Here is a 21,200-nt window from a genome sequence, read left to right on the forward strand (position 1 = left end):
GCTTTTTTCTTTTGACATTTTGAAGTAGATCTTACAACCTGGTTATGATCCACCAGCACAAAATGCAAATACTTGGAGTGTTTCCCCCAGTCTTTTTGTTCAGGAGTGTATATGAAAGGGTAAGTGGATATAAGGGTGTTCATGAGATATGAAATGTAAACAAATTCCATGGGTTTGACAATCCCCCTGCTGAGGAAATAAAAAGTACAGACATTGACAATGCCAATAATAAGTAAGAGCTCAACAAAGGCTGATTTAACAGTTTTAATGTTACATGTCAACTAGCAAAATTATTGTACCACGTTGCAGTCATTTCAATGGAGAGTTGTGCTAAATCCACGGCTAAATGTTTGGTGATGGATATAAAGTATTCCTTAAGACAAGTCTGTCCAGTCGTGGTCTCAGTGTTTCTCCATGGCTTTGGTCAGCAGATCATTTAGGCGAGAGATCATTGGTCGAGGGTCATCGTTCAGACCAGCTGTGATCATAGCATTGTCAAAAATCTGAAACGTCAAAGATTAAAGGGATGACTGGTAACAGCAAATTTACATGTGTAATGGAGGAAGGAGGTTTTTATAAATATTTGTTGAACTTTAACTTCTAAATTCTGACAAACCTGCTCAAGAAGCAACCGTGCAAGGTCAGGATTTGAGTCTTTCAACACATAAAGCTTCTTGATGAGGTCATGCCTTCAAAAAAATGCAAAAAATACTCAACCTTCAACGGAGTTATTACATAGAACACTTATTAAGAATGCTCTTATAAGAAAATTGTCAGGAATCATTTTGCTTACACCACTGCTCACTTAAAAAAAATACCATATGCACTGACACACACACTCACACTGTCCATGTACTCAAGCAATGTATTAAGTGAGGAGTTTATGTTTTGGATCATGAACCAATTCCAAACAGGTCTTCAGAGTCTTACTGCTGAGTGGTTTGCATTTTATGGTATAGCCTCTATACTGTATTTCTGCTATCAAAGACTTCTTCAAACTTTGATGAATTCTCCTCTGCCCTTTTTGCTGAAGTCAATGACTTTTTGACATTGGTGTCATATATGGCTCATTTCCATCCACAGCTCAAAATTCTCTTACCCAGCATTGATCTCCAGGGTTGGCTGAAGAATTTGTGTCCTCTCCTCCTCACTACGTGCCATCTGCTGAGTGCGAAGGAAATGACGGACTGCTCCCATCTCCAGAACTGTGATCATGGCGGGGTGAGCATTCAGACGAGGAGTCACCTGATAAAGCATGTACTGTAGCATGTTAAAGTTTGTTTTTAATGTACAGTATACATTGTTTTTAGTGTGTTTATAGGGCGTAACATTTTGTTCAAGGACTGAACAGGGAAAGAGACATCTTTCGACCTACTTTGTAATTTTTATTAAACTACTTTGTCCCTGTAAATAAAATTAAATTTAGTTAATTAAATTCAATAATTAGACAAATGCTTTCAATCTTCACATTTTAGGTTCTAGTGTTTAGAACAAGTTCTGTGTAAACTATTTGTCTTACCTTGATGTTTGTGACTTTCCGACCAAGACAGTTCCTCATCCATGCCATTAGATCCTCAGCATGCTGCTCGCATAATTGTTCTGATCCAAACATTGGTGGTAAAGTTATAAAGATAATAGCTGAGAAACAACTGAGGTGTGACATTTAATGAATATACTTAATATTCTGCTGAGCATTTGATGTTATTTCCTATTTTATCTTAAATTTTTGTTTTGGAATAAAGAAAACTGTTCCAATGATTCAAAACAATATATAGATAGTAAATAAAATGACAAAAATGGTATTTAAGAGGGTATTTATAATCAGATTTTTGTAGGTGAATATTCAATATTACAGTTAAGGTTACATAAAGGCTACTTCAAACTCAATCTTTCTCAAACTTTTTCTCAAACACATTTAAGTTGACATAGGTTTTCTCAATTAGGGCATCATAACAGGTCACAATAAAAATAGTGAAGACATATTTAGCTTTAATTTTCTGATATTAAGTAGGTCAAAAGTCATACATTTTGTATTTGGTGCTATTGTCTTTTAATGTCTTAACTTCAATCAAATGATTGCTAGTCCTTTTGACAAAGACAGTTACTAAAGAAGCTTTCCACAAACACCTCAAAATACTTTTCCTCATGATTCCATTTTCATTCTTTGATTCTTCTCATTTTCTAAAGTGTACCATTCCCGTTTTAACAAAACATTCCAGTTTTTTCATTTTAATACAAAATTTACCGAAAATTCCTTTACCCAGAATTTCAACCAAACTTCATTTATGGCATAAGAGAACTTCTCTGCAGATAGTTAGAACAAAATGGCAGATTTGGCAATTGATGTGTACTCCTAATCCAAAGTTTCTAAAAAGATGTTTAAACAGATGGTCAATTTGGTGAAATCACTGAACCCTTTCCAGTGCTTACATGATTTATATATTTAATGCTACTGGAACAGTGTTCAATATAAACTTTGTATATTACATTTGATTCTGATTACATACAGCAATTACAGGAGTAAGAGGCTGCAGAATAAAAAGACCAGTTCTGTCCTAAGTTCATACTACTGAATTCCTCTTACCTGGCTTGCTGGCTTCAAAATTTTCTTCCTTGTAGTGGTCAACAACAATGTCAGTTTCCACAGAGATGAGCCGCTTCTTGTCGAACTCTCTGAGGTGGAGCAGTGTTAGCTCATCAAATTGCTCATAACAGAAAAGCACCTGCAGGGTAAGCCAGAAATGAGAGGCCGGGCATCAGTGGACAATTTAGAATCACCTTTACAATCAAGCCTTATTACATTTAAAATGATCAGCACACTGTTAGAGGTCAGAGGTCTAGAGGTTAGAGGTCAGCACTTTTCAAACACAATTTCATAACCCACATGTGCTTTTTAATACAATGGACTCTGTACTTCATGGCTCACAGTCTGCCTGCTTGGATATTTGATCTGAGCTCTACAATACTTTTCTTCAGTTTTTGTGGACAAGGTTGTCACTATCAGGGCTTTTATTTCACCTCCTGTTGTTGTCCCCTCTGTTTATATTCTTGTTGTGCTGTGTTTGATTGTTTTCAACCAGTAAGTATGTTACATTTGGAGGATGTGCTTTTTCATATTAATTCTTCAGGTTCTCCTCATGATGATGTTCCCCCTAGATCTTTCAAAGAGGTTCCTTGTATAGGGCAGTTGGTTCTCCACATTAACCCTCTGGGGTCCAAAGGCGCGCCAGCGCGTCTTTGGCGCATTTTTTCCTCTTCAACGTGAAATCCACTTAAAATACTCCATCATTCATAATCATACACATACATGTAATACATCATTCAAAACTGTGAAGTGTCTACTTTTATTTGAGTGCCTTCATAATAACAACAAAACTCTGTGCTTTTGGCAAATAAAGAAAATAACGAGCAAAAGCAAATATTGTCTTTTTGGGTAATCTGTATGTAAGTAAAGAGAGGTACTGGCTCGACCTCATTAGTGCTAATGTGATCCCACCTATCGCGTGCGCGCCATTCATATGGAAATTACCTCACGTGGGCTATGCAAACAAGATCAACGCCCCCAAACAATGCTATAAGAAGCACCAAGTTTTAAAGTGATGTGACATACAGATTCCATTAAAGATTCCATTAAAGATTTTAACAGAGCCATATTGTGTTGGTCATTTACAATATTGTTACTTGTATACATATTGTTACTTTATTATTTATTTTAAGCATCTGTCTTGTAGTATAGTGTCTGTTTGCTCGGTCTCTTGTCTGGCACTGTTTACATTAGGTTGCACACATGTACTTTATGTGGATTTTAGGATTTTTTTAGTACTTATATCTTGTCTGGCACTGTTTGCACTAGTTAAATATTCTAAATAAACTACAAACAAAAAATATACACATTTATTTTGTCTTCACATTCTTTCTTGTAACTCCTCAGTCACACACACCTGAGAGGCTCATTATGCGGGCCTTTGTCTTCTCAGGTATGAATTACATTAATATGCATGATAGTTGACGCCCACTCGCATATGCCCTTTACAAACAATGAGTGTCTTAGAAAATTTTAAGCAATATATTGTTTTCTGTGAGCGAGTAAACGATGATTTTCACATAATTTTGAAGCAAAAACTCTAGGCTACAAGATCCAGTTCTCAAAAGTCCTGTGAACCAATGTTCTGTATGTGTTTTATGGCCTTATTCAAGTGATTTATAATGTTTCATTTTTCACTAACCATGCATAAACATTGTTTTCTCAAAAACACAATCATGTACATACATGCTGCTCACAGATTATTGTAGTCTTCAAGTTATTATATCTTCAAAAGCAACTGAAAAAAAAACACAAATGTCAGGGTATGACAACACTTCTCCAGGCCCAAAACTACCCTTAGACCCCAGAGGGTTAATTGCAGTCTATCCTCTGGCGAGGCACCTGCTGATTTTAAGCATGCGTAGTTTAACCACAAATTAAGAAACCTGGTCATGATCACTTTGTGTTAGCTAATTTTATCTCCAGGTTGCTATTATTCTGGTGATTGTAGGATGTTCCATTTTCAAAGACTTGATTGTAAACAAATTTGTCTGTACAGATTTAATCCATTGTTCTTTCTCGAATTGTTCCAGAGCAATGGATAATGCATAAGCTTCTGCTGTCCTGTGATTCTCTTCCTAAAACATTTTGTTCCAATAACTACTACCGCAGATACGTTCCTGTCTGACTTTGATCTGTCCATGTACATGAGATGGCAAGCTGAATCTTATATTCGCAAAGTCCTCCTGATAAACAAATGATCATTATTCTTTGGAAATTCGATCTTCTGAGTTTGACTTGAAGTTGATTCAGTTTTACCATTTGAGTGTTGGTATTTTGGTGTATCTTTTTCCCTCTTGAGGAATGGTTGTTCTCGTTTGATGCTCTTTCATCTTCCTTGGTTTTTATTTCATTTGTCATTATTTGACTGTGTTCCTAGGTTCTCTTTTTAATTGTGATAATTTTTTCTGAAATTGATATTATGAGGTTTCTCATTATTGTTGGTTTTATTCTTTGGGTCTCTTTTTCGCAGTTTGGACACTCTTTTGTTGAAGCTGGGTGGTTGGCTGAACAGTTGCTGCATTTTGATGGTTTTGTACATGCTATCTTTTCTATTTTTGTACATCCTTTTTTTGCGGTAGGCAGAGCCTTGGCCAAATTTCTGGGAGTTGTAACATCTTAATAGGTTTGGAATAAAAATACTGACTGGTGCACTAATATATCCAACCTGATTTTTTTCAGAAGGACCTGAGGAACTTTATTAAACGTTAAGATGTATGTATCTCTCTCAATTAATTGTTTTTTTATAGTGATCCTCTTTTGTTACACCTTGTACAGCTATTTCTGCTGTAATTTCATCCTGCTATTCAGTGATCAGTTATAAAAAGCCTTTATCTGAACATCTGCCAACATGTTTGTGCACAAGATGTTTCAGCATGGCTTTTTTTGCATTCTACTATGATTTGTCCAGATCAAAGCTTCTTAACATAACTGTTCCTGCTACGACTAGAGTACATTTCTGTATTGCAAAATGAATAGTTTTGTAAGAGGCATGTCTGTTACTTGTGATTATAAGAGTATAAATACATTAAGTAACTGAGTCATCACTTATAGTTCAATCATCCTGGGTTTATAGGTATTTTGGTTTGCCATATTTATGTTTTTTACATAATTAAACAATTGAATGCACAGATACATGGTAATCTTTCAGATATGCACCAAGCATACAGGGGTGATACTTGAGCAGAGAAAACACAGTGTTTAAATCTTTTTTTAACTTGGTCAAAACTCACAAATGGTGCATTTTGACTAAAGAATTGGTTGGACTGGGCCTTTTCCTCCAAAGTATTGTGCTGGAACTAATGTAGCCATACATGTACATATTCCTCAAATTCCAGGTTCTTGTCCTCCCCAGACACTGCAAAGAATTCACCCATTTGTCACCTTTTATGACCTGCAAGTGGGTGTGCTATTCTAACCCAGGTAAGTTTTGTAAAAACAGTAAGACTGGAATGCACAAATGTTACTTTTGACCCATAGTTAAACAACCATTTTTTATTTATTCTTGATGTCTTCTGACCTGAATGATTTTGGACTCACCTCCGTGTCCTTCATTTTCATGGCCTCAAAGTATGGAGAGTGTTCAGCAAGATGGCGGTTGGGAGCACATAAGTAGTAGATGTTCCTGGTGCCTGCCTTCATGCGTGAGGCATAGTCCATGAGGCTAGTTTGCTGCCCTGCTGGCAATGCTGAGGACTCAAAACGAAGCAGCTTTGCTATATCCTCCTGATGAATGGTAAATTAAACTAATTAAAACAAAGGATACAAATCTAGCATGTTTAAACATGAATGGGAAATATTATACTGTATTTAAAATGGACATAATTAAATAGGTTTTGGCTATAGAAATTGTGCTAACTATCTAGTTAACTTGGATAATGTTATTTTAAGTATTCACTGAATAAAAGACAGAAAAATGTTGATATTTATTGATATTTTCTGAAATTCACTTTTCTGTTACTGTGTTTTGGCTAGTTGACATTAGGAGGAACTATACAAGGTATAGGTCATAACAGAATTTCAAAAGTACCATTGTACCCCAACCACAGAAACTAAGCCAATCACACTGTTGCATGATAGTGGTCAGTTGAATGAGATGATAACTATAATAAATACAATAACCAAGCTGCTTATGCACATTGCAAGACATAGTTTGAACCCACTTATATTTTAAGTAATCAGAATTATTGTAATGTGACTGCCAGGTGTTTCTTGTTGCCCAGGTGTGACCCTTTATTGATTCATGAGGAAAGCATAGTGGATGTAGTGTCTTTTGACTTTGGCTTGCCTAGTTACGTGGAAAGGCCTAATCTTAATCGGTATTGATGATGAATGATTTAATCAGTAGGATTAATTCCAAAGTCTTGAAAATTAATTAAGAATTTACAGAAATTGTGAGAAACTTCATTACTAAACAAGATGATAGACAATGTCAACAGAACAAATGAAGACAAGGGGGGGAGTGGAAGGTTTTAGATAGACCAAATCAATCACCAGACCTTTTGAACTGTAGAGAGGAACACTTCTAAACACACAAATGAAAGAAGCTGTGCTACAATCTTCTTTAAAAGAGCTACACTACTTACTAAAAGGTAAGCAACAAAACCAGTGTTAAGACTATATCCTTATATACTTTCCTCACCAACAGATGGCCTGCAATGAAAGGTGCTATGTTTAATCATCAGGAAACTAAAACTGAAATTTAATCCATCATCTCATATTAATCCATCATCTCATACAGTACCTCTTAATACAAGATATTATTTTAGGTCAATTAAATGCTCAACCTTAATGTCCTGCTCAGCACTGGTGATGATGCCTTCTCGTATAAAAAGTCCATAGTCCTCGAAGAAGCAAGAATATTTCTCAGGCTCTTTCTTGCTCTGGTCCAACAGGAAACGGATGATTCGCAGTTGCAATACATCCCTCAATTTCCTGACAAACAAAGAGAAAAGAGCAAATAATGGGCTAATATTTTTTGAAAAAAATATTTGTTAAACAGCAACATTTGAAATGTCAGGAATGTTTAACAGCAGACAAAACTTTAAGTAGCAGTTATTAATTAGATTATATGTTTTACCTGATGAGAGAGCCTTCCTGTAGTAACTCTCTGCTGAGATTCAAGGGGATGTCCTCACTGTCCACCACTCCTTAAAAAAAAAAGCATACATACACACTGTACTTCTACTTAAATAAAACCTTTTTTAAGAAATAAGCAAACCTTGGGCAAACCTTGCATGAAGCGCAGCCACTTGGGCAAAATTTCTGAAGCATTGGATTGGATCAAGACTTTCCGGCTGTATAGAGCCACTCTGGAACCGATCTCTCTACTCACATCAAACATGCTTGGTTTCTATTTTCAGACATGAACAATCAAAAGTGTCAGGGAACCAAGAAATCAAACATTGTGCTGCTGCTAATTCTATATATCATACTGAACTCACCGTCTCAGGAACGTAGAAAATGCTGCGTATGTTGAGTGGAGCATCAGCACGGTAGTGCAGTATGTAGCGAGGTTTATCATATGCCTTAGCTATATACCGATAAAATTCCTCATGCTGCCAATCACCGATCTCTTTGGGGTCCAGCATCCAGAGTGCCTAGAGGAAATGCACAGGTTTCTATGTAAGCAAACAATAAAGCTCACATTACACAGTTGTTCTAAAATGTTATTGTTCAGTCATTCATAGGGACTTGCACAGCAAATTTACCACAATCTAAGACAAAACAAAATTGAATTAAAGGTTTATAAACAAGTTTAACAAAGTAATTCTTATAATCCTTGATGTAGTGACTTTTTTTGTTTTGTGTTGATTATTTGATGAAATTTGATCGTGATTCAAGTTGGTACTTGCAACCATTCTTGGTCTAATACCCCTTTCTGTTTATCAACACCTTCTTTCCAATTATAATTCAGCAGGGGGCTAGGCTATAATAAGTAAGAAATAACACACTCCAGCCTGTGTTATACAAAAATAACTTTGAATACTTTGAATACATTTTGTTCATTGTTATGCATCTAACATTAGCAAACATAATGCACCACACAAGACTCAAAATTACAGTGTAATCCAGACATTAAAAACCATCACTAAATAATTTCTTGCTTGAGCAAATCATAAAAAAAAGTGAAATAAAGAGTATGTCCTATTAGGTCGAGTATATTTAGGTAGAGGTACTCACCTGCAGTGTGTTCAGTCTTCTGCCATTCAGGTAAATGGGGAAACTGACAAAGTTGCTGTACTTGTTCACAACCGCTGCATGACAAATTTAAATAATGATAAACACAAACAATATCATCAGACTGCTGCTAAAAAGACAGCACAACTATAATAACAACTAATCGTTTATTTATGAAGGGTACCTTTAACAAGGTCCTCGGAAGAAAACTCCTTGCATGTGTCTTTCAGGTGCAAGACAATCTTAGTACCCTGTCTCACCCCACTGGCCTCAGCAATTTGGAACACTCCTGAGCTGCGGAAAATTTTTCTTTCAAAAATTTTTAACTATAACCACGTCTCTCTCATTTCTGCCTAATATTATCAAAATGCATGTTTATCTTTAACATATTGATATTGAATGTATTGAGTGCAGGATCTACACAGCGTAGCACCAAATATATCAGCAAAGCATAGTTAGCTTGTGGGAGGACTGCTAAGATTTTTACACACAAATTTCTCAACTTTACACCAAGAACAACACTGCAACCAAATGACACGCACTACAGAACCATGATGATCAGAAAAGAATCTAAGAATGCACAACACATCAAGGCTCATAGAAAGTGAAGTAGTGAAGATTAGGGGAAAAAAAAAACCAGACTATTTTTGTAGTCCTCATTTGCTTAGTTTAGTAAGTGTGCCAATAACTTCAGATCTACATTTACATCATTTAGCAGACTTTTTAAAAAGTGCTTTAAAAGTCATCAATTAATACATTTACACTGGTTCACTAGGTTTCAGATCATAGTTTTTCTCTTGTACTTGCCCCAAGGTTTGATGTTTTGAGCATTCTAAGATGCTTTTCTGCTCACCACAATAAATAAATCTTTCCTAGCAGCTCTGGCAATTTTCCTGACCTTTCATTTCCACCCACATGATCTCACAATGCTTTTTGCACCTCACTGTGCAAACTCTAGAGAATTATGCAAGAAAATCCAAGGACATCACAACATACAGTGAGGAAAATAAGTATTTGAACACCCTGCCATTTTGCAAGTTCTCCCACTTAGAAAGCATGGAGGGGTCTGAAATTGTCATTGTAGGTGCCTGTCCACTGTGAGAGACATAATCTAAAAAAAAAAAAAATCCAGAAATCACAATGTATGATTTTTTAACTATTTATTTGTATGATACAGCTGCAAATAAGTATTTGAACACCTGAGAAAATCAATGTTAATATTTGGTACAGTTTGGTGCCTTGGTTTGCAATTACAGAGATCAAACGTTTCCTGTAGTTTTTCACCAGGTTTGCACACACTGCAGGAGGGATTTTGGCCCACTCCTCCACACAGATCTTCTCTTGATCAGTCAGATTTCTAGCCTGTCGCTGAGAAACACAGAGTTTGAGCTCCCTCCAAAGATTCTCAATTGGGTTTAGGTCTGGAGACTGGCTAGGCCACGCCAGAACCTTGATATGCTTCTTACAGAGCCACTCCTTGGTTATCCTTGCTGTGTGCTTCGGGCCATTGTCATGTTGGAAGACCCAGCCTTGACCCATCTTCAATGCTCTAACTGAGGGAAGGAGGTTGTTCCCCAAAATCTCGTAATACATGGCCCCGGTCATCCTCTCCTTAATACAGTGCAGTTACCCTGTCCCATGTGCAGAAAAACACCCCCAAAGCATGATGCTACCACCCCCATGCTTCACAGTAGGGATGGTGTTCTTGGGATGGTACTCATCATTCTTCTTCCTCCAAACACATTTAGTGGAGTTATGACCAAAAAGTTCTATTTTGGTCTCATCTGACCACATGACTTTCTCCCATGACTCCTCTGGATCATCCAAATGGTCATTGGCAAACTTAAGTCAGGCCTGGACATGTGCTGGTTTAAGCAGGGGAACCTTCCGTGACATGCATGATTTCAAACCATGATGTCTTAGTAACAGTGGAACTTAACAGTGGACCCTTTTTCACCAAGCTGCTTGGCAATTTCCCCATAGCCCTTTCCAGCCTTGTGGAGGTGTACAATTTTTTCTCTAGTGTCTTTGGACAGCTCTTTGGTTTGGCCATGTTAGTAGTTGGATTCTTATTGATTGTATGGGATGAACAGGTGTCTTTATGCAGCTAATGACCTCAAAGAGGTGCATCTAATTTAGGATAATAAATGGAGTGGAGGTAGACATTTTAAAGGCAGACTAACAGGTCTTTGAGGGTCAGAATTCTAGCTGATAGACAGGTGTTCAAATACTTATTTGAAGTTAAGTGAAGTGACATACGGCTAAGTATGGTGACCCATACTCAGAATTCATTCTCTGCATTTGACCCATCCAAAGTGCACACACACAGCATTGAACACACAAACATACACATGTGAACACACACCTGGAGCAGTGGACAGCCATTTTTATGCTGCGTCCCCCGGGGAGCAGTTGGGGGGTTCGGTGCCTTGCTCAAGGGCACCTCAGTCGTGGCCGGCCCGAGACTCGAACCTACAACCTAGGATTACAAGTCAGACTCTTTAACCATTAGACCACGACTTGACCAGCTGTATCATGCAAATAAATAGTTAAAAAAATCATACATTGTGATTTCTGGATTTTTTTTTAGATTATGTCTCTCACAGTGGACATGCACCTACGATGACAATTTCAGACCCCTCCATGATTTCTAAGTGGGAGAACTTGCAAAATGGCAGGGTGTTCAAATACTTATTTTCCTCACTGTATAAGGAATCTCCTTTCAGGCTTGGTGCAATAATTCTCAGCATGATAGAGACATGTGGTGTTGTTTTTTTAAAGGACATGTTTGGTGGTTATAGACACAAATAGATGAAAAGAGATGGTCAATAAAATAGTTCAGTAGTTTAAAAAACCTTTTTGTTAGATAGGAACAAGTATTGTTAATTATTTCATGCAAGGACTGTAATGACAGCGGGTCTGTGATCATTTGGTGGAGACAAATCCAAGTGAACAACTGATGCTGTAATCTTTGCTTGCACATGATTTATTTTATCAACAAAACTTATTTTTGCTCATGTCAAACCAGAAACACCTGAAGGGGGAGGACCATTTACCAGGTGATCAATTATTTCTGAAGCTGGGACCCAGACAAGGGAAATCTGGATTGCCTTTAATTTGCACTAAGCACAGTATTAAAACACCGTGGTATAATTCCAGTATAAATCAAATCTCTCAGTTAAACCTCATGTAGATTACTGTACATTAGGAAAACGTTTTCTTCATCTTATATAGAAAAAAGATTATGCCACTTTTTCTTCACTTATGCTGTTATAGCTAATCTTGCTGTAGGTTTAAACCAGCTTAAACCATTACAGAAAAAGTGCATGCCTAATAATCCGCCTCCTCTCTTCCCATCTAAACCCCCTTTTGAAACACGTTAGTTACTGCTGCCCAAAATACCTGCTTTCCCGAATTCAATTCAATTTATTTGTAAAATCTTAAAAAATCTTAAATATTAAGTTACTATTTATCTCTATCATCTAACCCTAGTGAGCAAGACCATGGCAAAGGTAGCAAGGGAAAACACCCAGAGATATGAGGAATAAACCTTGAGAGGGACCAGGCTCAGTATGGAACCCATCCTCATGGTTAATGTAAACCATGTCCTTTCTACAAGTTTGAATTCAAGAGACTAAAGGCTGCACCTGCTAAGAAGAGGAGATTACACTCAAGTCTCAGTCGTTGAAAAGTAGATGGCTTCAAAACTATATTGAAAATAAATAAATAAATAAATAAATAAAATGACCCTAATCTCATACTCAAGACACTGTATGACACTATAGCATAAAGCTCTGTATTAGTTATGATTCACTAAAGACACTATGTTTCTCAGAAAAGGATGGGTTTCCTTGGGACTGGATCTTCTCTAGGAGCCTTTTGTCGACCTACTGTGGCTTGCATATTACGAACACGTTTAAATGTATAGTGCATTTAAAAAGTATTTATGCCCGCTTTACATTTTTGTATATTGCTATGTGGCAGCCTGATACTACAATTGTTCAAAATAATGAACAAAGTGAAAACAGAATCTAGAGCAGACCTGCCAACCTTGGAAAAATGTTTTGAGTAGCAACTTTCTGCAGGGACGCGGCGCGAGGTCAGGCACATTTGCTGGTCAGTGTTGATTAAGTTCACAGGCTCACTCATCACAACTTTTTACTATATTTTTCCTATATAAATACTGGCAAATAAAGTAAAACTTGATCTGTGCCTAAAACTTAAACTTGAGGCACAACACCGGTCAAGAACTTCTGAGAGGCTTATACTCGCTTCTTTTTAGATTTGCTTCCCTCTCCGTCAGTATCCTCATCTGACATCATGTGTATTACTGACTGCAAGGCACACACAAAACACACACATCATCATTCTCATGTTTTTCATAATAAGTTTCCATGCGCATTTGCGTGAAAACACTTTGTACATTAATATGTTTTAAGGCACAAATGGCATGTAAGAAGACTTGCATTTTACAGTACTGATGTACAAAATGTACAATAACAATACTTTAGAAAAAAAATTTAGCTGCTACTAAAATAAAGAGTATAACGTTATGTGAATGATCGTTCAAGTACGATGGCAATACGTTTACAGGCATGACTTACGTTTCCTATATAAATACTGGCAAATAAAGTAAAACTTGATCTGTGCGTAAAACTTAAACTTGAGGCACAACACCGGACACTTGGGCACATGCCCCAGTAAAGGAGTCTATAACGACGCCTGTGGTTCGGCAGGCTTATTAAAATGGATGAAATTCACAATTCTGGATATTTTCCTTTGAAACATTAAGGCCTAACTTGTAAAAAAAACAGTCACTGTAAGAAGAATTGAAGACGGACAGAGACAGATGAAAACCACATTTGTTTTTGACGGCTCTCCGCTTGTAGCGTTGAAGAGTTTTAAACTGGCGCTATGATTGGTCGAATTATTATTTCCCCAGGTTGCTGCCCAATGCGGTTACACCCATAGGCGCATTGCCTGGTGCGCAAATGCACAGACAGTCGTACTCAAAGGCATCAACGTTTTTTTACAATGCGTATTTTGAAGTGACAAATCGTAGCAGCGTACTTTAATGTCTAAATGCGTATCTGCTACACAAAATGCGTAAAGGTTGGCAGGTCTGTAGAGGTGTTCTAGAAATGTATGAGAAAAGAAAAACAAAGATCACACGTACATAAATATTTATATCCTTAGCAGCAATGCTCAGGTGACTCCAATTTCTCCTGATTGTTCCTCAGAGCTAACATTGGATCTCAGAACAACCATCAAGACATGAGGTCAACAGAACTGTCTGCAGAGCTCAGAGACAGGATTGTTGCAATGCACAGATCTGGGGAAGGCTACAAAAATTTCTGCTACACTGAAGATTCCCAGCAGCACAGTGGCTTCCATTAATCTCAAATTAATCTCAAATCTCACAACCAGGACTCTTCCCAAAACTGAGCAATCAATCTGAATGAAATCCAGAGTTCCTGTGTGGAGAGGGAACAAAGTTCCAGAAGGAAAAAAGTCACTGCAGCCCTCCACCAATCTGGGCTTCATGGCAGAGTGGCTAGATGAAAGATCTTGTTAGGAACAAGATTCTCTGATCTGATGAAAACAAGATTAAACAAAAAGATGTTTGGCCTCAATTTTAAGCGTTATGTCGAGAGGAAATCAGACTCTGCGCATAACCTTCCCAATACCATCTCAACAGTAAAGCATGGTGGTGACAGAATCATGCTGTGGGGGTGTTTTTGAGCAGCAGAGATATTCAAGAAAAAAAAACTGATGCTCAAGACCTCAGACTGGGCCGAAGTCTTGAACATATCTGGAGAGACCTGAAAATGGCTGTTCAATGACGGTCCCTATCCAACCTTACCGAGCTTGAGAGAATTTTCAAAGAATGGCAGAAAATCCAGTACTCCATTGCTTGTTAATGTTCTACCCAAAAAGACTGAAGGCTGTAAATACTGTCAAGGTACTTCAACTGTACATGTGACATTTCGGTCTTTTCAAGGTGGTCTAAATACTTTCTGAATGCACTGTATATATGACTAAAGCTGCTTTGCAGCAATTTTTATTAATAAAACAGCTATATAAATACTATTTAAATTAATTAATGCTTAAATGAGTGTACAATGAAATTCAGGAACTAGATTAAAAATCAAAAAGTATTTTTTGATACTCTATATAAGTATTTTTTGATACCCTACACCATAAATTTTTGCTTTTTTATTTTACCCATCTGAGGACCACTTGTATCCGGGAACACCAGGCTCTGCACTCTGAGAGTAAACATCTACTTTGTCAGCCACCATAAATGCAGAGTAAAACCCAACACCAAACTGCCCGATTATGTTGCTTTTGGCCTCTGCTTGGCTCTGAAGAGTCTCCAGAAAAGCCTGAAGAACAAACATGAACAATATAATACAATAAAATAATATTGTCAAAGAGGTTTTGAAATATATCTGCTGATTAAAGACAACAGTGTGCAATGTGACAAACCTTAGAGCCAGAGCATGCAATGGTGCCCAGGTTTCTTATAAGTTCCCCTTCATTCATCCCAATGCCAGTGTCCTAAAGTAATATTTTTCAACATTCAGATTAAATTAGCTTTACATAATGCAGTAAAGAATCTAATAAAACCAGTACAAAAAACATCTTTACATTTGAAACACACCTGAATAGTTAAAATGCCTCTAGCTACATCAGTCTGTAGATGGATTTCCAAAGGTTCAGAATCTCCTCCTCCTGTAATAAGCTTATATCGCAACTTCTCCAACGCATCACTACCATTTGAGATAAGCTCTCTTATAAACACCTGAAAGGAAGCAGTCATTAAATTCTGACATGTTACAAACATAGCCATGAAATCAGGGCTAAAGCATATCGACCTAAACATATTTCAAATTAAAATTTTACTTTGAAATTTGTTACTAGAAATAGGTTTTCATGATGATAGAGTGATTTATTTCTTGATTATTAAATTATTACAAATTTAGCAACACTGCTTTTTAGTTTTGGTCAAACACAGGGTCTTAAAATAAGAATAATTTAAATAGTGCTCTATTAAACCGGGTCAGTAAACACTATGCAATACTGATAAGCACCTTAAACCCTCAAACTGGGCAATATAATTTATGTATAATTATATAATTTCAAAGCAAAAGTGTTTCACCAAACACTTGGTTTCACCAAACACTTTTTCTAAGGGTTTTTTTTTTTTTTTTTTACACCCGGTCCCTTCATGCATTTTCTGTGATTGGATAGCTATCCGATCATAAAAAGACCAGGGGTCTCATTTATAAACTGTGTGAACGCACAAAACCCAAAATCCAAATCCCAGGTCCACCAAGCTACCACTGCTGGACCCCTGAGCAAGGCCCTTAACCCTCAGTTGCTCAGTTGTAAGTCACTCTGGATAAGGGTGTCTGCTAAATGGCATAAATGTAAATGTAAATGTAAAACGGGGCTGGAAACGTGCGTACGCCAGTTTTCGCGCAAAGGTTGTGATCTATAAAAATCAAACTTGACGGGAAAAGGTGCACACCTATAAGCAAACTTTGAGACATGCGTACGCACATTCTGGAGACAAAGGGAATTGGCGACACAGATGGTGAGGTCGTGAACTGAAGTTAGATTGTAGAAAATTCATGTGAGAAGACCGATTATAAGAATGAATGACATTTAATTTTCACTCCATATACGTTATATCCACATTATCATGAAGATTAAATCCAACAGTGTTATTTGTGCCGATTGTTTTAGGCTATATACATCTAGTAAAATCCAAACGTAATTCAAAATGTATTAAAAATAAAATGATAATAATAATCAGTGCTACTCCGTCCAGGGTGTATCCTGCCTTGATGCCCAATGACGCCTGAGAATAGGCACAGGCTCCCCGTGACCCGAGTAGTTCGGATAAGCGGTAGAAGATGAATGAATGAATGAATATTCAGCGCTGCCTTACAGTCACATTGACCACAACGGGAGCACAGGAGGAGATGGCGCGACTACATGTGATACAGAATAGCATGAAATACCCATTTATTAGAGAACTGCAGAATATTTTCCTTAATGTAAATATATCATAAAATGTCAAAGTCTGCAAATACAGTCATGAAGCACAATCGCTACTCATCATCGGTCCTAATTATTACGGTGTTCATTACAAAACCGTCATGAAGAAGTATGTGTTCAACTATAACATTTTCGTCTTAAATTTTCGCCCACAAATTAATTCTGTGATTTTGTCCAGGTGTTAATGATCAGTCTAAATGCTAGAAACATATGAATCCTCTGGTGACCAGGGTATGTAATGCTTCATGATGGCACTGCTGGCATTGTTGGAAGATTAGGCCAATGGGAGAATAAGGAGAGAACAAGTTTTCAGTGACCATGATGATTTCCTGGCCCATTATGATGACTGGCTAATAAGCCGATTTAGATTCCCTAGAGCTGTGCTCTTAGACATGTGTGTTGAATTGGGTCCAGTATTAGAGAGGGCAACATGCCAGAACCATGCCATGCCAGTCCAAATACAAGTCCTCACCACTCTGGGGTTCTTGGCAACCGGCTGTTTCCAGCGGGAATTGGCAGACAGGTAAATTTATATAAAAAAAACTAAGTAATCCTCAACTTTGTGTCTAAGACCTTTTCGTATATGAAATAATTCTATTGGAATCTATCATCTCACCCTATAGGTCTGGCATATCACAGCCATCCCTGAGTGCCATAATATCTGTCGTTTTGAATGGTATACTTAATATGGGTAGTCGATACATCAGGTTCCCCTACACTGTGCGAGAACAGGCCGAAATTAAAATGAAATTTTGCAGCAATGTCTGGTTTCCCAAATGTAATGGGAGCAATTGACTGCGCTCATGTTGCTATAACGGCACCATCTGAAAATGAATTTGCTTATGTGGCCTTGTTCAACACATGATTCCTTTATCTTGACACATAACAGTGTATGGAAGACTAAATGCAGGCGCAGTAGCTACATGATGGCTGGCTTCTTGGTGAGTTTTACAATATTAAAAATTTTGTTTTTAATATAATTATAACAATGTTGCTTTTAATATAATTATAACCTGCAGGTGACAGTGGCTACCCCCTGAGACGCTGGCTCCTCACCCCATTTTTTAAATACACAGAGCGCAGAGGAAACTTTATAACTTTTTCTCATTATAACGAGATCCACTCTCGTGCCCGCGCAGTGATTTGCACTGACTATTTATGGTTAAAAATGGGCGTGTACAGGGCGGTATTTGAGGCTGGTTCACATACGCACATCTGCGGGTGATCTGTGATTTATAAAGGGAACATTGCTTACAGGTGTGCGTATGCATGGTTTTATAAATTTTTTTTGCCGTACGCCATTTTTGGCTTTTGGGCGTACGTAAACTTTTAGTAGGGATCCTATGCACAGTTTTATAAAGGAGACCCCAGGTGTAAATGTCCCCTGAAACGGTTTCGAGACGGATGTAAACCCGATCGTTCAAACCACTTCAGGAGGTGGTCTGGGACGCATTTCAGATTAAACTGGACAGGTGTAAATGCATGTGGTTGTTCAATCCACATACGTCAGCACTATACTCCTCCCAAACGGAAGTACGTCACTCGCAGGTGACTCACGAGTCACGCATCGCACCAGAAACAAATGTTTTCCCACCAGCGCTGGCTCCGATCTTCCACCCGGGTGTCTTGTTTGGTCTTAAAATGCACTGCTGCCGCCAGCGAAAAACGCAGCAGTAAATGCTGTTTTTGTAGCAACTGCATACACCAAAACCTGTTCCATTTCAATTACCCCGGAAATGAGGTAAAATATATTTGCATTTTGGGCGGGAGTAAAAAGATCAGATTGATATCCGATCCGCCAAGATGCATTTATGTGGCCTAATGTAAATGGAACAGTTTTAACAAATCAGATAGCTATCAGATCAGAGAAAACACATGAAGTGACCAGGTGTAAAAATGGCCCGAAGACATCAAGTGAAGTTTATTTTCATTCCTTATGAAAGACCTATTTTGCTGACGTTAAATGGAAGTTTCAGAGACCTAATTTATCACAGGTTTATTACACGTCATACTGTTAGATAAAAAAAGCATTTTGTTAAATATTTTTGCTTTATTCGTTACCTCTTTCTCCGAGTACAGAGATCTGGCCACAATGTCCAGCAACTTTTTAGTTTCTGCCTGGAACTCATGCTTAGAATAGGACCCTTAAAAAAAGGGGAAATGAAGTTACTTGTAAATAAAGTGCCTTGAGGAAACATTTAGCCCGTACTAGGGAGGTAAACCTTTTATATATGGTATTCAGCCTAAACAGTTCAAAAAGAATACAAAAAAAGATGCAATCAAGACAGATTGTTATTGTATTCTGTTGGTTGGTTATCTGGAGTGTAACAAAAGATGTAGCCACTACTCAACACACCAAAGGCTGCATGCTATTTCCAGGGTTGATTTTATATATATCTTTAATAATCATTTAAACTTTTTTAAAAAAAATTTTTTTCATGTGTTCCAGCTTTATAATATTCTGAAATGTTCTGCTCTTTATAAAATCTATCAAAAAGTGGAGTAAATCTGATCAAATGTTATTTAGGCTATAGACATGAGCCATTTAATAATAGTTTTTCAGGTTTTTACACCGGCTGCCCTTCTGACGCAACCCTCACATTTTTTCATACTTCAATGCCTGGGTTAGCTCGGACCCGGGCTGTGGATAGAGATAACAGGATCCTGTCGGTGGACCACCAGGAGGCCATATATATATAGTGCCATAGAATGCCTGGTTCAGCTGTGGAATAAAGTTGTTTTGCAAATTTCAATTCGGTCAATCTATGTGAAATCACCATAGGTCATTCAGAGATTTGCATTACTCTTTCTGGAAATAACGTCAATATTACCAACAAAAGGGTGTACAAAATTTCAGACAATACCTGTTTTAGTGTCTGATATAAGTGTTGGAATATAAGACAGTAGATATCTTTGTGTGACCAGCAAAAAAGATCCTTTCAGTGTGTATATATTATATGGTCTGGTATAAAAAACTGGGATAATGCCCTGGGACTCTTACACACAACAATCTCTAGAGGTTAAACAGATTGTGGCAAAAAATTTATAGTTTTACAGCAATAATTCTTCCGGTGGAAATAGTTCAGTGAATGGAGGGCCTAAAGGCTGAAACACCTTATCGATTACAGAGGTTAGAGAAAATGGCCATATTGGTTCTAGCTGCCAGAAAGGATATAGTAACTAAATCACAGAACCTTGAGGAGGATGAGCTATAACAGCAGACAACCACACTGGGTTCCACTCCTGTGCAACCTGTGCAATGAAAAGTGTTACTAAATCTGTATTTCTGTTTTGAATCATTTGCCACATGTTTCTTGCCTGTTTCAGTGTGTAAATTAAGTTTTATTTCCAATCAATAATTATGTAAAGTCATTTTCATTTTCACGATTCATTTTCTCCTTATATGTTTTGGAAAATGCTTTTGGTTTTGTCTAATTACAACATAATACAGCAACTTATATATGTAGTAAATCAACAGTTACCTTGAATTTTCTCTGTGTCATTAATAATATTGTTGAGAATTTCGTCTTCAGCAATTTCTGTTTGAGTGCTATGGGAACGGAAGGTTAACTTCACACCAACATGGTTTGGGCTCCAGAGTCTGAGTTCAGTGCTATACTGCTTCATCCTTGGTCTTTCATTGCCTAGAAAACAAAAGTCAGAATGTCACACTATAGTGCACAGAATGTTTAATATTTATACTAATCCTACACAGATAATAATATTTGTCTCTTATGATAGAAAATAAAAATCAAATTCGAGAATCATATCACCTGCGGTGGCGACGTCTTAATTAAGAAGCGAACCTAATTAAAACTGTTTGATTGACTGGTATATTAATGTCCAAGTAATTAATCGGAATTCTCCAAGATGCCAATTTCACCGTTACCTCGAATGAATGTCGCTGTGCCTCTCCAATTTCGGCTACATGAGAAAGGTCTGGCATTTCCACGGGTGTGCTGAACAAATCTAAGTAATGTCAAACACCGAGACATCTCTCCTAAACTGCGATTTGACCTATTACTCTAAGAAACGGCGTGTGGGACTGTCACTACTCAATCCGTACAGCAACACGATCGGTTCCGCGCATGTGCGAAATGACGTCACTTCCTGTCTAAAGTACGTCGAAACGATTTCTGGCAATTCGACACTACTCGATCCGTACCGTGTATATATATAGGGCAGTACATTGGAACGAATGCGTCAATTGAGCCGCCATCTTGGTACGGGGGACCCCCTCTTCATAATGCATTAGCGTCAATGTAAGCAAAGACATAAAATCACCATAATTCGTCATGAATGCCATTTTCTAGTCTTTTTTTGGTTCGTTCCAACGGTCAGACATGTATTTATCATTAAGTCCAGAGAT

At 37.5% G+C, this 21,200-nt stretch overlaps 1 protein-coding gene across 2 annotated transcripts; it reads right to left on the bottom strand.

Annotated features, from left to right (window-relative positions):
* Positions 1-250: 250 nt before the first annotated feature.
* On the bottom strand, positions 251-20,939 carry trap1 (TNF receptor-associated protein 1). 2 transcript variants are annotated; one of them, XM_027141488.2, is made up of 18 exons: positions 20,721-20,939; positions 20,314-20,475; positions 18,893-18,975; positions 15,429-15,569; positions 15,254-15,325; positions 14,990-15,150; positions 8,949-9,058; positions 8,768-8,841; positions 8,029-8,184; positions 7,817-7,937; positions 7,665-7,734; positions 7,372-7,519; positions 6,125-6,310; positions 2,585-2,723; positions 1,520-1,599; positions 1,100-1,245; positions 617-689; positions 251-503 (listed from the first exon to the last, which is right to left on the bottom strand). In XM_027141488.2, exons 1-18 carry the CDS (start codon positions 20,824-20,826, stop codon positions 402-404), a joined length of 2,130 nt encoding a protein of 709 aa, XP_026997289.1. In that variant the 5' UTR covers positions 20,827-20,939; the 3' UTR covers positions 251-401. The 2 variants fall into 2 exon arrangements, with proteins under 2 accessions (XP_026997289.1, XP_026997290.1); XM_027141489.2 differs by having other exon boundaries at positions 20,605-20,746.
* Positions 20,940-21,200: the final 261 nt, after the last annotated feature.

Source organism: Tachysurus fulvidraco, chromosome 15 (genome assembly GCF_022655615.1).
Source record: "Tachysurus fulvidraco isolate hzauxx_2018 chromosome 15, HZAU_PFXX_2.0, whole genome shotgun sequence".
NCBI classification, from domain to species: domain Eukaryota; kingdom Metazoa; phylum Chordata; class Actinopteri; order Siluriformes; family Bagridae; genus Tachysurus; species Tachysurus fulvidraco.